Source organism: Haliotis rubra, unplaced genomic scaffold (assembly GCF_003918875.1).
Source record: "Haliotis rubra isolate DU_JTF1 unplaced genomic scaffold, ASM391887v1 Scf10, whole genome shotgun sequence".
Lineage (NCBI taxonomy): Eukaryota > Metazoa > Mollusca > Gastropoda > Lepetellida > Haliotidae > Haliotis > Haliotis rubra.
The window spans coordinates 969014-986067 of NW_025764892.1; the positions used below are offsets into that span (position 1 = coordinate 969014).

General features: G+C 39.4%; 1 protein-coding gene and 1 long non-coding RNA gene across 3 annotated transcripts; one reads left to right on the plus strand and one right to left on the minus strand.

Annotated features, from left to right (window-relative positions):
* Positions 1-9816: 9816 nt before the first annotated feature.
* On the minus strand, positions 9817-10917 carry LOC124266217. The gene is given in 3 exon segments (XM_046701031.1): positions 9817-10120; positions 10123-10167; positions 10170-10917. Coding segments are annotated over 3 exon segments (543 nt in total). The 5' UTR covers positions 10489-10917; the 3' UTR covers positions 9817-9941.
* Positions 10918-11748: 831 nt separating this feature from the next.
* LOC124292523 lies at positions 11749-13683 on the plus strand. Of its 2 annotated transcripts, XR_006891992.1 has the most exons (3): positions 11757-11812; positions 12312-12421; positions 13426-13683. It is a non-coding gene; the product is annotated as an uncharacterized LOC124292523 (long non-coding RNA). The 2 variants fall into 2 exon arrangements; XR_006902476.1 differs by having other exon boundaries at positions 11749-12421.
* Positions 13684-17054: the final 3371 nt, after the last annotated feature.

Genomic DNA, 17054 nt, shown 5'->3' on the forward strand with positions numbered 1-17054 from the left:
TATAATTGTTGACGATTTCGTTAGGTTAAGGGTTGTGTCTACTGGGGGAGAAAGTATATTATATTTTAGGAAAATGTATATTTAATCATATATCTAAATTTCCTTGCTATTACAAATTAGTTCATGCCTGGAGCTTGTAGATTCACGATTTTCTAGCACACATTGTCAGGAACTCAATAGGGTCAGTACTATAGATGTCGCAGTAAATGTTCATCAAATATTCCACAACTGTTGATCAGCGCATCGATCGGTACATTCCCTGAAGTGACACAATACTGAAACCTATTTCTGTTTACAACATTATAACTGCTATTATGTGTACCTATATATTCAGGGAGTCTATATATTGGGGATGGACCCCCCATGTGTGTCCCTTGCGATGAGGTTTTCACCATCAAGCATATTCTGCTTGAATGCGTGGACTTATCGTCTGCAAGGGACTAACATTATGATGCAACAAGTCTGAAAGATCTGTTCTCCTGCGTGAGCGCTCATCTCATAGTGAACTACCTTAGGGAAGTTGATCTGTATCATAAACTGTAATTGTGAAATGTGACTATCATAAATTGTAACTGTGAAATGTCACTAACAAATTGCCTACCTTTAAATTTGGTGCTATGACTTTTTCTGCTTTTAAATGACAACGTAATGAATATATGTTTTGGAAATAAAACTCATTCCGAGTATGTACTTACAATGTTTATTTATGCAAACTTGTTCTCGTCACTATATGGCTGGAATAATGCCGATGTGACGCAAAACCCATCTCAACAACTCAACACGGAGTCTATACGTGGTTACATCTTGTGCAGAAAAGAATGTCATTTGAATAATATTTTCATTATTTTAACATAAACGGTATTTGTTTTTAAATTTAATACAGTAGTATTACATGGTTTTAGATGATCGTGTTTAGACATAGCAAGTTTTCATTTTTCAGGTAAAATACCTTTATAACGAACTCCAAGGAACCACTGAAATTAGTTCGTTATATCCGTAGTTCGCTATTCACTTTTTTAAATGATAATACTACTATAAGGTTTAATCGGGACTTTTAAAACAGTTCGCTATAGCCGTCAGTTCGTTATATGTAATTGTTTGAATACATTGGCTAGTACACGTCAATATAGAACAAACTTTGTGGATAAAAACTTCTTTTTATTCGTGAGTGCGACGTTTCGATACAGATTCTTGTGAACATGAAGAAGGGGGAAGTATATATATACTGGATGCAACAATGTAACAAAGAAAACAACATAATTAACATAATTGGCTAGGCAGAAAGCTGATGAAGCCAGAGAGTAGACAAAGGACAGGCGTGGAAGCCAATGCTGTACAAATAATAATTAGATGTTTATACAGCAGAGTTTATACAGTAGATTGGGCTTGGTGAATGAGTGCATCTTCATGTTCCATTATGCTTGACAACGGTACAAGAATCTGTATCGAAACGTCGCACTCACGAATAAAAAGAAGTTGTTATCCATAAAGTTTGTTCTATATTGTACTTCCCAACTTCTGAAATGCCACTCAAAGAAGTTAGTACACGTCAAACATGTATGGAATGCACGAAATGCATGACTGGTGTATAAACTCGATAACATTGTCATTGATAACGTTTTACAATACACAGAACGCTGTAACATGTTACACCGGCAACAGCCCAGCCATACTGCAAAGACATTACTAAATACATATATGACACGGCAAAACAATTATATCTTCAGTGCAACGAACGTCAATGACAAACTGTCAATTTGACTCTAAAGAATGTTAATTACACCGTGACGATTGTCTATTTCAAGTTATTAAAGGCCACGATGTATCATGCTGACTCAGCAAGTGTTCCACCTAAACACAGGATCAGTGTCGCTATCAGAGCGGGGATAATCTATTGCCTGTAACTTATGTTTAGTCCCCAATCAACTGTGTTCCTCTCTGATCGAGAATGTACAATCAAGGACATTGGAAGTCAATTTTCGTATGTCAGCATTTATGATCCTCTGAGTCATACGATACAATCATGCTTGACTGCATCAAACAATGCAAGTCGGTTTCACACGCTCTGTATCAGATATCTTTTGTGCAATCGAATGAAGAAATATCGTTTATGAGCATGTAATTGCTTTCTATTTCCGTCATATATATACATCCGTGCCTGAAATATGTACACCATTTACTCAGATACCTTTTATATACGCATATTGTATTGAGTATTGAAGTGTTTGTCAAGGCATGTGATACTGACAATTAAACGTATCTTAAACAATCTCTATCGTCTATGCTCAAAGCATCTCTTTGATAATAGTGTCTGCACTTTAATGCCACCAGTTACTGGTAAACACAGGTTCGACTTCAGTTAAAGTTTTTATATATATATTTCGTCGTATCTTATAGAATCTTTTACAATAGTATAGCATCTTAGTATAGTATCTCATTAATGTGTGCATCTTTCCATGAGGTACCATACAAGCGAAGGCAGCCGTTTTTCTAAGCTTGCCGGAAGTTTATTCTTTCGTTTGTTCGTTACAAGCATCGATTCATGTAATTCGGGTTCCATGGACACAATCAGGGACTGAGCAAATGGGTTTAGTTTTACGCCGCACTCTGGAAGATGTAAGCTATGTGGCAGAGGTCTGTAAATAATAGAGTCTGGACCAGACAATCCAGTCATCCACAGCATGAGCATCGATCTACGCAATTGGTAACGGATGACAATCAACTAAGTCATTCAGCTTGACCACATTGGTTACCTCTCATGACCAGCCTATGATGCAATGGTCCCGTATTCTGAATCAAAATCCTTACCGATGAGCGCGGGATGAAGTGTAATTTTTGCGTTCATATCATGGCATTATTGCCATCACGCTTGCGGGGGTCAGCACTTCTGATTATGACTGCATACAACAGACTTTACTCGCCAATGATATATATTGATTTGAAATAAAGCAATAGTGGCCACAACTATTATCTGTACTCCTTCTTACATATCGTGCTTAAGTGGATACATGTAGAGTGAGTGAGCACGGTTTTACGCTACTTTTAGAAATATTCAGCAACGTTACGGCGAGGGACACCAGAAACGGGCTTCGCACATTGTACCCATGTGGGGAATCGAACCAAGAACCGGTCTTGAGCGTGTCGAGCGAACGCTTTAACCACTAGGCTACTCCACCGCCCAGGGTAAATGTGAAGATATTTTGAAACATAATGAAACATGAGTATAATTCTGTGTTGCTTGAGAAATAGCAATATACCATCATACAATGGCGATTTTCTCCTCAACTGTTCTTTACGCCTTGCCACCTTATGGGTTATCCACTGCAGGCATTCAGCGTGACATATTTTAATGACTAAGCTGCCTCAGCCCCCTCTGTGATACTAACCAGTTACATATATTCATTTTTTTTCGTTGCAGCTTTATCTATGGAGGTGCTTGTGCTCGGTATACTCCTCGGTGTGGTAGCTCTGGCTCTCATTGTATTGTTAAGGAGGAAATCAAGCGCACAGAGAGAGGACCAGGTAAACAGGCCCTACAGTGTTGTTCCGGTTCACTGAAGGCCAAGAATGCCAATACATTAATCGACTTAGTCAAGAGTATATCTGGTAACAGAGTTTGGTAACAGCCTTACTGGTAACATTTGTTGAAGAGGATTCAGTATACAATCTAAACCCAAGCAATATTCTGACCATGTGTTGACACTAATAGCTCACTGCATGTATAAGGATTTTGTGATCAACCGTAGTCTGTCTCACAGTCCCTGAACCGCATTATTGTCTCTTGTGCCCAGCCAATTCTACAGTGCTAAAGCAGTAAATGGAGCAAGTCTATATTTCCCCAGGATAAGGAATCTTCCATCTCACTGGGGCTCCTTTTCAATTTAAAAGGAATTGTTTGTTTAAGAGACTAAGCGCCAGCCTAGATCAACTGCTATGTGGGTACTGGATGCTGACAATGATTTGAGGGATGATTATTTGTCTTGGTCTATTTCAAATTTGATTTGGTTACATTTTTCACGACGACGTGTCCTCTTGAGTTCCTCAAATTGAAATGATACCCCGTTCGTCTTGTCTTTTAATAAATATTCCTAAATTATTCGTCCATCTTCAGGGAATGTTCAGGACATTCTTTGAAGCATGTACTGTATGCATAAGGGCCGTGTCATAAAAATAGCTCAAGGTTTACTCAAGAAGTCTTTGGACTTTGAACATGAATGACAATCTTGTTAGTTCAATGATTGGATATTATTGAACGAGACTTATTAGTTCACAGGGTTACTAGTCCTTGTCATTTGTGTTACCATTAACTTGTGGTTAAGGTTATATTTTATATAATAGTGGTCATATTTCAGATATAGACAAATACATTCTTGCAGTAAGATATGTTTCAGTCCATCTACTTTCATATGATTACTTGCAGTGTAAGCAGATGCGTTTAAACTTTTGTTCTAGGATGTACAATCACCCAAGAGACAAGGTTCCGTCGAGGTAAAGAAAGGATCAGTTTCGGAGATGGCCAAAGCGTTTGACCGAGCCAGTGGGGGCAGCTCTCCGATCATTACTGGCCGACAACAGGTCAAGCAGCGGATCAGGGACGAGGTCTTTGAATGAACATCCTGCATTTAGCTCAGTTAGTGTAAGCGTATGAATTCCAATTCCATCGTGTATGACTGCCGCAGCTTGAATAAATGTATATTTTGTATTTATTCCTTTTCAGTTTATCTTTAGAGAGTTCAGGAAATGGATATTTATATACAGACCCAATGATCGGACACCGCACATGAAATGCAAACACAAAGCTATGAGCCTCCGTGTCTTAACGTGTCTTTAAGCAGAGTCAAGCCTGGTTTGAGTGAGTGAGTGTGTGAGTTTAGTTCTACGCCACCTTTAGCCATATAACAGCAAAATCACGGTTGAGAACACCACAAATGGGCTTTATATACTCGGCAGCAAAAAAATCCGTCAGTACGAATTCAAAATTAGATAAGCACTGTAATCAAATCATTACAGAAATGGACACAATAAGCGGATCAAAAAAATTTTTGTGTACAATATCCTGACACATCAATGAATAACTCAGCAATTTCAAGACATTACGTGAACGTTTGCAGTCCATTCCGACCCTTGACTTCAGTATCTAGTGTGACCACCACGAGCGGCAATAACTGCAACACAGCGTCTATGCATGGAGTGCACCAATCGATTGATGAAAGCCATTGGCACATGGAACCACACTCTGAGAAAGGCCTGGGGCAATAAATCGGCTGTGTTCGGCCTTGGTATGACATTATTCAGTCTCCTCTGAATTTCATCCCAAAGATATTCAATTGGGTTTAAATCAGGACTAAGGGCTGACCACTGCATAATGTTGACACCGTTCTGCTGTAGGAAGTCCCGTGTAGCTCTGGCAGTATGGGCCCGGGCGTTATCATGCTGGAAAATGTTATTCCGGTGACGTGCGAAATGTGGTATGACATGGGGTCTGAGAGCTTGGTCGATTTAGCCCACCGCTGTGATACAGCCTCCTCTCCCTGGACCAAGGTTCTGGAACACCACAGGACCCACTCTCTGGTTCAGGCCTATTCAACCCAATGATGCTTGCACCTCCCCATGAGTCTTTTTCCATAACACTTTGGTCTGAGTAACGCTGGCCACGTCGTCGCTTTATTCTTGTTCTGCCATCTGCAGTTGATACGCAGTACCGACTCTCATCTGTGAACAGAACAGTTCTCCATTGCCTGTATCGCCAGTTTTGGTGTTGTAGGGCAAACTGTAGACGTTCACGCCGATGACGAGGAGCGAGGATATGTCCACGGTCAGGTCTACGGCAAGGGAGGTTCCCGCTGTTAAGACGTCGGCGTACTGTATCAGTACTGATTGGTCTTCCGTGCGTTCCCACTGTCTGGCGTGCTGTTTCGGATGCCTGCATGAAGGGATTCTGTACATGCTGTCGCACAACATGGCGGTCTTGTCGTCTTGTGGTCCCCCTTGGTCTGCCAGTACGGGTGCGATCATTTGTGGTGTTAGTGGCCCGGAAACGTTGCTGCAGCCTGTAGATGGTCTGAACGTTGACCTTGAAGTTATTGGCAATGGCTTGTGCAGTGTGGCCAGCTTCAAGTCTTCCTAGCGCCTGGTTCCTCTGAGCTGTCGTGAGAAGGGGCATCCTGCTGACGTTGTAATGTGAATTTTTCAACCAGGTTTGGGGGTGCATTTTATAGGGCTGGTCCTTGTGAACAGCACGTGCAGCATGAGTTGCATGAAAAACATGGAGAACACCGTACCATCTCCGAGATCAGGTTGCGTTTTTGAGACCATTTCCTGGGTTCCATTCTGAGTTTGGGAAGGAATGTCTTTGCGCAGGTAAAGTTGGAGATGTTGTCAAAATTATACAATCAAGACATGAAATGAGTTTACAGTTATCCGTTTCTGCGAAGGAAAATTCCAAACAGACGTTTCTTTTGCGGCTCAGTATATATTGTACTCATGTGTAAAATCGAACGCTTCAACCACCAGGCTACCCAACCGTCCCAAACCAGATTTATTTTGGGTTCGAAGTCATTCGCCGCTTTCCACCTTGTAGGGTGAATAGGTCAATGAATGCTTATTTGTTACCTCTAAGAACCGATTGACCTGCAGAAAGAAAGGTTCGGGTTAAACGACTAATTGAAAAGTGCTAGTAAACTGATGTACTAAAGAAACTACACACTCGGTGCTTTAAGGTTATTTCCCCCAAATCGGCGTAAATATTTTGACAGGTGTTTTGATTGTGACTTACAATCACAAACACTGTGTACGACCACAGATATCGTACCCAAATACAATGTTGCCAGGGTCTTAAGTTCACGCCAAACGTAGACGATTCATCGCATACCCCGAAATGGACGATATGCCCGGATGCAGCCAAAACACACAATCTGTCACAATCTGTGTTCCTGCTGAAACTCAACGCTATTGATGCTGATGACGTCACTGTGAAGCATCCGGTTGTGCAAATGGAGAAAGCTCAAATGATGGTCATCTTGTTGGGTGGTCACTCTCGGTCCTCCAGCTCAGAGACTGTCAGGGGCGGTGGAGTAGCCTAGTGGTTTAAGCGTTCGCTCGTCACGCCGAAGACCCGGGTTCTAATGCCCACATGGGTACAATGTGTGAAGCCCATTTCTGGTGTCCCCCGCCGTGATGTTGCTGGAATATTGCTAAAAGCGGCGTAAAACCAAACTCAGTCAGTCAGTCAGGGACTGTCAGTTGTTTGGCCCGTCTGGTTGACCTGTCTCATTAGTCGGCCCTGTACAGCCATACGTTCTGGCAATATGACTGTTCAAAGCCCCATCCTGCGACACTCCAGTGGCTCGTCCTGGCTCCGCTGCTGATAATCTTGGCGTATATATATGTACCTTTAACAAGTTTGTCACTAACTAATTTATCTTAATCGACTGTGTTTTACACTGATGGCGCGTAACATGAACATGCAATTCAACAAAATCATGATTTTCATGATATCCCATGCGAAACACTTTTGTAAAAGATATATAAAACAATAATGTTTGTGACTTGTCAGTCATACTTTCAAAATATATTCGTCGTTTACAGAAAAATAATCTTAAACCACCAGGTGTATATTTTATCTGGTACGTCAGATTAACAGCTTGCCGACCATCTACCAGCCCCACCCACACAAGGCAGCCATTCACAACACAAGTATATATATACTCCAAAGTATACCCGTACCCTTGTCTATGAATACATTGCAAACAGATGGGTGTACGCAAAACACCAGGCGTGAACTGTCCTTGTTATGTCAGTTTGTTTCATCAGTAACAGAAAGTTTGGATTCCACTCGATGACTATCGGATCCTGCCACGTGTACGGACAAGAAATCTATTCCCTATTTGCTATTCACTAGGAAAATATTTTAGAAAAACTGAATGGACTGGAATGGGAAATGAGCATGTTGGAGATATTATATTCCACACATACTGTCGAAGGTTCGACGAAAGAAGAAACACCCTGTCGGTTTTCCAATGTACAAAATCAACTGGCCTTAATTATTTCATCGTTTATGTAAGTTAAACTAAATCAAGCAAAAACTCCATATCCTACTTTTACGAGATCATAATCCAAGCTGTGGATCCAATCCTCCTTTATCTTTCCTTCACAAAACATTCTACAGTATTGTCCATGTTATATAAAAACATGGGATAGTGCTAACATACGTTTGTCTTTCTTCATGATGATATACTTTTGGGGGGATTACAAATGAATGAATTCATCACTTGCAGAATTACTTTGGAGGTATCTATCAAAACATAAAGTATGGGTTTGTATCCTAAATTGAACATATGATTTAGACGTTTATTATTGAGTGGGATATCGATGATTTATTTAGCATTCCTGTAATTGTCCGTGAGACAAGCGTTCCATGATTATAGGTGTTTGTTTGTTGTTTAACGCTGCATTCAGCAATATTCCAGCTATATGACGGCGGCCTGTAAATAATCGAGTCTGGACCAGACAATCCAGTGATTGACATCATGAGCATCGATCCACGCACTTGGGATACGATGACATGCTTTTACAGGAGCCTGACTACCGTATCCCGTTAATTGACTCTTACGACAAGCATGGGTTGCTGAAGACAATTCGAACCAGGATATTTACGGGTATGTTTCACCTTTAAGAGGTAAAAAATATATATGAACAATTTGAACCAGTACAGTTAAATATTATCACCTGGTAGTCAATATCGTAAAAGTTATATGATGGAGTTACGTGGGATAATATGCGATGTTACTTTTGAATCTGTTCGCACATAGGGTTAGCGTTAGGTTAGGAGCTAATATATATATATATATATATATGGGTTCCAAATATACCACAGCGACAAAGGTAGCGTTTCGTTGATCAGACCAGGAAACCCTGAATATCGAGCTGCTACGGAAAGTAAACAGCTCTATATCGTGGCAAACCGAAGGAAAATATGAACGTGTTTACAACAATGTACTAGAGTTAAATCTGAATGTTTGAAATAACTTGACATTTCACATACTCTGAATATCGATCGTCACTTAAGTTATTCATTAAATACTATGCGTAAGGCAGTTCCGGATCACTAACGAAACAACGACTGCATGCGCCTTCGCGAAAAGATGTCTTAAGCGCCTAAGGACAATTTCTGTATTAGCAATGTTTCATGTTACTCACGTCAAAATATGAAATCGATACGATCCTGACTTATTCGAGAAAACTAGCTAAAGAAACACTGCGCCAAACTACGGCAGTTGCGAATCATTTCAGGGTATTCCAGATCACGTGACAAAACGAGGCAGTGTTTGGTTATTGATGCACGTTTGGGGCATCAAGGGGCTGTGTCAAAAAGTAACGCGTGTTTAATTGAACAGATGCATGAACAATATTTATAATGGTGTCTCATTTACGAATAACAAACATTTCAGTAGATAACATCATCTGCTAGGTAGATATAGCTGTAACACTTGGTGCTCATAACAACACACACCTATTCCAGTATCAGGATTCCAGGTACCATCGTGAGCTGAAAAATATTCTCTTGTGGTTTATACATACGTGGTTTAAGGTACTCATCTCTTCTATATCGAAATTTAGTCATATTCATACTACGGGGTCTTGCTGTTTGTGGCTGATGAATTAGGTGAAATTCACTAGACGCTGATCTGTTGTGAACCTAATGTACTATTTTAATATTTTGACGTGACTTTGACATGCGACTTTGACTTGTAAATTAGAACTGTCAACACAAAATAATCCATTTTTCACGAACTTTAACGCTTTTATTCAGTCAATATAAGACATTTATCATCATCAGTCACTGAAAGTAAAGCTAACGAAAATAATAAATTAATACTAACATATTTGAACTCTGTATGTGTGTGTATCTTCATATGTCCAAAAGAGAAACAAACTAGTGTCTATTCCAGCCTCATTGATTCCACCTCTGGCATAAGTAACAGGGCATTCTTAATTGTCACAAAAGCCATGTCTCTGTTGCCGTGGTTAATCACGCAATGACAAGGTATGACCACGCCTCCTCCTTTCTCTGCTGGTGCAGGCCAAGGGGGGAAACTTGGAACAGGTTCTCCAGCTGCTCAGCGAACACACTGCCACCCACATCAAGAATTCGCCTGAATGACCCTCAAGACCTCTTGTCACATGACCAATGGGTAGACCAGCTACATCCTTAAGTACAAGATTACGCTTCACATCTGTAACCAAATTATGCAAAATTATATCAAAGGATGTAGCGGCACTAGCAGAGAGTTCCAGTCCAGATATGTCCGCAGTGGTTGAGGTTGCATCACGGATACTGGTAGTCTTCATGCATGACTTATCATAAAGTTTCTCGTAAGTGTCAAAACATGGAGACAGCCCAACTACATCATATCCCTTGTGGATACGTTTCTGGTACTTCTCTCTTACTGGTGTTGACAAAGCATCTTCCAGAGATGTTAAGGTCATAGCAGCACCTGTGTTCTCACCCGAGATGCTGTGTGTTTGGGTAAAACTAGGTACTGCCGTTCCCTGTAATAGATCTCCAAACTCCAAACGTTAGCCCATCTCAGTATTTACTCATGGAGACTTAAAAAGGTTTGGTTGCTGATTTACCTTTCAGCCATTAAAAATTAGAGGTAAGCCCTTTACCCACAACGAACATTATATTTATGAACGTAAATTACGACTTCACCAATACGTATCATATAGATAAATACATCATGTTTAAAATGTGACTATTCTAAAATCAAATACTGGTCAATATGTCACTGACTATTCAAGTAAACAATTGCGAAAGTTTTCATTCTTTCCTGTTGAACGCTCAAATAATTATTTTTTGAATTGTAAAAATGATGCTAGTTTAGTGGCTGTTGCACATTGAACTATACTGTATCTGTACTGTATATGTATCTGTACCTCTGTTTGTACGATACAAGTTTACATGAAGTTATTAAAACAAAAGAATTATATGAGTTGGAAAGAACAATCTTTTCAACCTCTAAGCTTGTCAAGTTAGTTATTTCCAGTATTGATAACCCTTTACCTGGCATACTCTTCTGTACAGCAAATTACAAAACAGATTAAATGAAGATGAACAAGTTTTACGTATCTACTTTGTGCAAATCACGTCCTCCACAGACCCAAAAGTAAGTATATGTTTTAAATAAAGGGAACCGACGTAACATCGTAAAATATTTACTTTATTTCAACAGTTATTAATAGTTTTCGGCAGTTGAAAGTTTTGAGATGATCCCTATATTCTGGCTATCCGGAACTGACTTAACCACGTGGTCCCATAAATTGCTTATTTCTCCAAAAATATGGCAGATGTAAAAAAAAAAAGGTGAAATGTATATGCATGCAATGGATTGCTAACATTTAGCAAGTTGATTCTATTGTTGTTTCACACGGGCCGTCCCGAATGAGTTTTCCTGATGTGCCAACGACAGATGACGCGATGATTGGTGTCCTCGTTACAGGGCGCGCAAGTACACTTCTGGTTCAGATCAAGTGAAACAAAATATATCATCTTAAAATAACACATTGAGTGTAGAAATCCATCGAGGTTTACAGTTTCTAGGTGTTAATGTGTGTGGAAGTGATCCGGATTACCCGTGATCCGGAATACCCTTACCCACTGTACATGTAGATGGCTTGATGATGTTACCCACTTACTCAAGAAATCGCTCACGAGATGATCAAAGGGAGATCACTCTCATTTGCATTATTAAGGTCAAGACCATTGCAGGTTTGGACGGCCATGTTGTTTCTACATTGTATGTTTAATATGGTAATAACTCGATTGTTGTATGTTGGCCTTTGCAAAACGAAACCTCAACAAAACAAAATGTACCGTAGATAATGCATGTCGATGTCACAATATGGCAAATGAGTTTAAATCACTAAATCTAATCGTACTCGTTGTTTTGGTCTATTCTTCTATTTAATTCCAATATACCATAGAAATTATCATTAGAAAGCTAAGCGTGTATTTTCCACGGTTCTATCACGTATCAAAAGCGTGATCTAAGGAGACTTTACTGTTTTCAATGTAGCGGTTTCGAAAGAAGATTCGATACCTGCAAATTAACATTCGAAACCAGATGGAAATCTGGAATTTTACTCTATTTTGACCAATCCATGACAAGCGTACTTGTCTGTCTTATGATGTAGCTTATACGAAGCGGATCCTAACCATTATGTCGTGTACAACAGATCATGCCTCAACACATTAAATACTTTATACTACCAGATTGTACTGGTTTGAAAAGGTATCATGAATATTTCAGCTTCACCTATGGAGAAGATTATTCAACAGTACGCTGTGCCTGTTGGTGTATTCACCCTATTGATGGTTATCACTTTACTTGTGGCTGTAATCAGGAAAACATGCTCATGGGTAAGAATAGAATCCAATCTGTACACAGGCATAAGTTGGCTGTTATGTTTGATGATGAAAACAGGGACTTAAAATTGATTCACACCTATTTCTCACCAACATAAAAAACATGCAAACATGCTATCTGTCATAATTGCATAAATTGGCCTCTGTTAATGCCATTAACTCAACTGCATACCACAATGAGAGGATTATCCTCCTATGGCCAGACAGGTAGCATATGGGTACATTGCCCAGGGAGCTGAGTGAGTGAGTTCTGTTTTACACTGCTTTAAGCATTATTCCAGCAATATCATGGAGGGGGCTTCAAACAGTTTTCCCATGTGGTGAGGAAGCCGGTGACCACAAACACTTTAACTACTAGGCTATCCCCTGGGAACTGAGAAAGAAATCGAGTACACACTGATCTACTGACCCAGTGTATAATATGGTGCTTTAAACATGCCAACTGGTGTGCCTGTGAAGATACAGGTTAGAATTCATCTTCAGTAACCCATGCTTGTTGTAAGAGGCGACTAACCGGATTGAGTGGTCAGACTGGCTGACGTGGTTGACACATGTCATCGTCTCACAATTTAGATCGATGCTAATGCAGTCGATCACAAGATTTTGTGGTCCAGACTCCATTATTTACAGACTGCCGCCATATAGCTGAAATATTACGTAGTGCCTCATTAAACAACAACCAAACAACCAATGGGTGTGGATTGTGCGCATTATGCAAGTATGCTGATTATGTCAATATTTCATTCTAACAGTACTGTTAAAACAAATAATCCGTGAATTATTATGACAGTTCTCTTATTGCTAAAGATGTAATTTGTAAAGGGTTTCCTTTTGTTGTGTCTAAAGACATGTGACCAAATATGGTTCTTTTCTTTGTATTTTGCATCTATTAATGTGATTTGTATCTGTTTTTCGGCTTTTCTGAAAATGCAATATTTCCAAAATATTTGTTCACAGTATGTGACGAAATGTAGTTTTACAGAATGTTGTCATTTTAGATTTCAAAGAAAAGGGAGAAGAAACCCCTACTAGTGAAGATAGGACCAGTTTTAGAGATGGCTAAAGCGTTTGACAGGGCAAGCAAGGACAAATCACCAGTCATCACAGGAAGACTACAGGGGATGAAGCAGCGCATACCGACAAGAACCTGATGTAAAATCTAGTGAATCATGAAATATTATATTCACTGGAAATGTCCATGTGTGTTGGATACAGACAGGAAATCATTGGTAAAAATGTGGCTCAAATGTTAAAAAGGCCTAGTTGCCTTTCAAGTCATGATCTCTGCTGCTTAGTTATTAACTTATCCAAATTGCAGAATTTAAGAATTTTCTATCAGAAAAGGCTCTCCTCACTTGCTAAGGAGCTTAATACACATTTGAATGATCTGAGATAACAATTTGACACAATATTAAGAGCAGTTTCTAAACAAACAATTTGTAAATTGATAAGGCAGCATCATTGGTAAGAATCAGTCAAAAAAAAGTCGCTTGACAATGACATGAAATTACCTAGAACCTTTCTGCAGACAACAAAAACTGATTGGGGTTAAAGGACACTCATCAGAGGCCTTACAACTAGTAGCTCAGAAACATCCCTTACTCAATACTCCATTTAGTATTGATTTCAGTTTGAGATACAGTGTACAGTCAAATATGTGTTCAAGGCACATATTCTATTTGGAAAAATGTTGACAAGAAAAGAGTGCCAATCAAAGAAGAAAAGAGTGTTGGTATATAAAAAAGTCATCTTTAAACATTCGAAAGACATCAAAACTGAATTCATGACATGTCTTTACTTATGAATTCACAAATATAACATACATGTCTGTAAAAAATAACAACAATTTGCTCCAAAACAATAAGATTTTCAAGCAAGTTGAAAATGGACTCTCATTTTGCAGCACTGTACAAACTGTCATATTATCACTATACATGTACATTTCACCCTACTGATTGCCTTACATTCAAGTGCAAAATTTGACTGACTGAGTTTGGTTTTACTCCGCTTTTAGCAATATTCCAGCAACATCACGGCGGGGACACCAGAAATGGGCTTCACACATTGTACCCATGTGGGGATTCGAACCCGGATCTTCGGCATGACGAGCCAACGCTTTAACCACTAGGCTACCCCACCGCCTCTGCAAAATTTAAGAAATTATGATGATGGTATTGTTTGATTACCTGATTTTCACTGATAACTATTGAAATAGAGAGACAGTAAACAGTCTTCAAAAACATATAAATATATATTGTATTATGAGCATTCTAGAAGTTGGCGAGTCAATAACAAGGAATATGACTCTATAGATAACAACTTCTTTATTGCACAGAGAGATGCTTTGATGTACATTCTTACTCCCTTATCAAGTTCTTTACATTTTCAACTTGATAACTGTGCTAGAATCTACTCTATGCAATTAAACAAGAAGTTGTTATTCATAAACAAACCTGTCATATCATGAACAAAAATAAATATGTATTAAAGAGAGGCTACGATACAGAGTGTTCTCTGTCTAGATACAATTCCTGAGGATTGCACTCCTCGTAAAACCGTAATGCCTTAACTCGGTCATCATGTAAACAGACAGCCATTGACAGTAAACTTTTCATGTATAACACAGTATGAATTAACAAAGAATTGTCTTGTACGCACTTTGCTTGGACAAACATTTTGCCTTAGCCTCGTCTCCCTTTAAAGGTTCGTCCAGAATTGTACGTACATGCTATTCAGCTCATTAAAATTTGGCACAGGAGCTATGCCTCCATTTTCCCCTGATTAAGCATTTAATGATGAAATATGACCATGCGCTGCTGTTTTAGGCTCTCTGTCGACGTTGTAGGCAAAGAAGAAAAATAACAAAGAGGCCATTTTTTCGTGAACTTTAGGCCAATGAGTGAACCACTTGACTGTGTTAACGTCATATGTTTACATTAATTTCCCGCTGCATTTACTATTGCATGAGGGCCAAAGTCATGACCCTTATTAGGGACTTGAAGGTAGTCGGAACGTGGGCAATGAACAGTGATATTAGACAGTGGTATGCATTCCGATGGCACTTTTTCATAAAATGTGACAACTTCCTGGTTGTATGTTAATGATATCACAATGATCATGTTATGAATAGGCAATTTCATTTACCATAACAGGATTCCGGTTTAATTTGTAAATTATACTTACTGATTCTCCCAAACCAGATATTGGATAACATTTAGGGACGAAATACAGTCTGTCAAATAACTGTGTAACAATGAATGTTACAAAATATAATAACTGAATTAATATTACCATTTATGTTAAAACAAATCCTCTGATATGGTTTTATGCTATTATCTCATTCATAAAATATACATATGCCCTGAAAGATCCAGGTTAGAACTGGTCTTCATCAACCTATACTTGATATAAGAGGTGACTAACAGCATCAAATGCCCAGCTTTTCTGATTTGGTTGATGTATGTCGTTGTCACCCAACTGCATGAATCAATGGATCAATGCCTTAAGGTCAAGCAGGGGATTGTCTGGTCAGGATTCAATTATTTACAGACTGTCACATGTATGGAGGACTGAATGCAGCAACAAAGACACTATCAAACATAACATACAGTCTATTTTTAGTTTAAACATATTTTATTCACAATGTGAAAATGATCGGGGACAAGTTCTTTCAACTTATTAAACCCCTCTCCACAGTCTATGTGGAAGAAGGTCCAGGTTAGAATGAGCCATCAGTAACCCATGCTTGTCGTAAGAGGCGACTAATGGGATCGGGTGGTTAGGCTCGCTGGCCAGAGTCTGGTCCATTATTTACAGACCGCCGCCATATAGCTGGAATATTGCTGAGTGTGGCGTAAAACTAAACTCACTCACTCACTATGTGGAAGATTACAGTATTAATGTACATATTAGATTTCCTGAGCCTAACACAACATTATATTACCAAGGCCATACACCCAAATAAAGCCAACAAGTCCTCTGCTAAAGCATCGTACAATTCACAACATATCATGAGCCTGTATGTACCAATCATCATGCCAGGTGTTCTAGAAATGTTGAGGGCGGTGAGGTAGCCTAGTGGTTAAAGCGTCCACTCGTCACGCTGAAGACCCGGGCTCGATTCCCCACATGGGTACAATGTATGAAGCCCGTTTCTGGTGTCCCCCGCTGTGATATTCCTGGAATATTGCTAAAAGTGGCGTAAAACTTAACTCACTTACTCATTCGAAAAGCTGAGCTTATTCTACCAATTACAAACACATGCAAATGCAAGTCAATTGATCACATTAAGATACAGTTTTTCAAGTCTAAGGGACCATTCATAATTTTTGGCTTAGGGGGTGATGACAGTGTATGAAATAAGCCAAAAATCAAGCCAGACATCAGGGATGGTAACTTCAAAATGTTACCAGCCCAAAATAGATTTAACCAGCAAATATGGTGAATTTACTCAGCTGTATGGAACATCTAAAAAATTTGCCAGACCATCAGGCTGGCAAGCTGTAAATTTAGACTGTCCATCAGAAATCTAGACCGTTTCGGGCGGTCGGACGGGCCTTTTTCATACAATAGCGATCACGGGTGTCTTCCACATAGACTGTATGTTATGTTTGATAGGGTCTTTCCC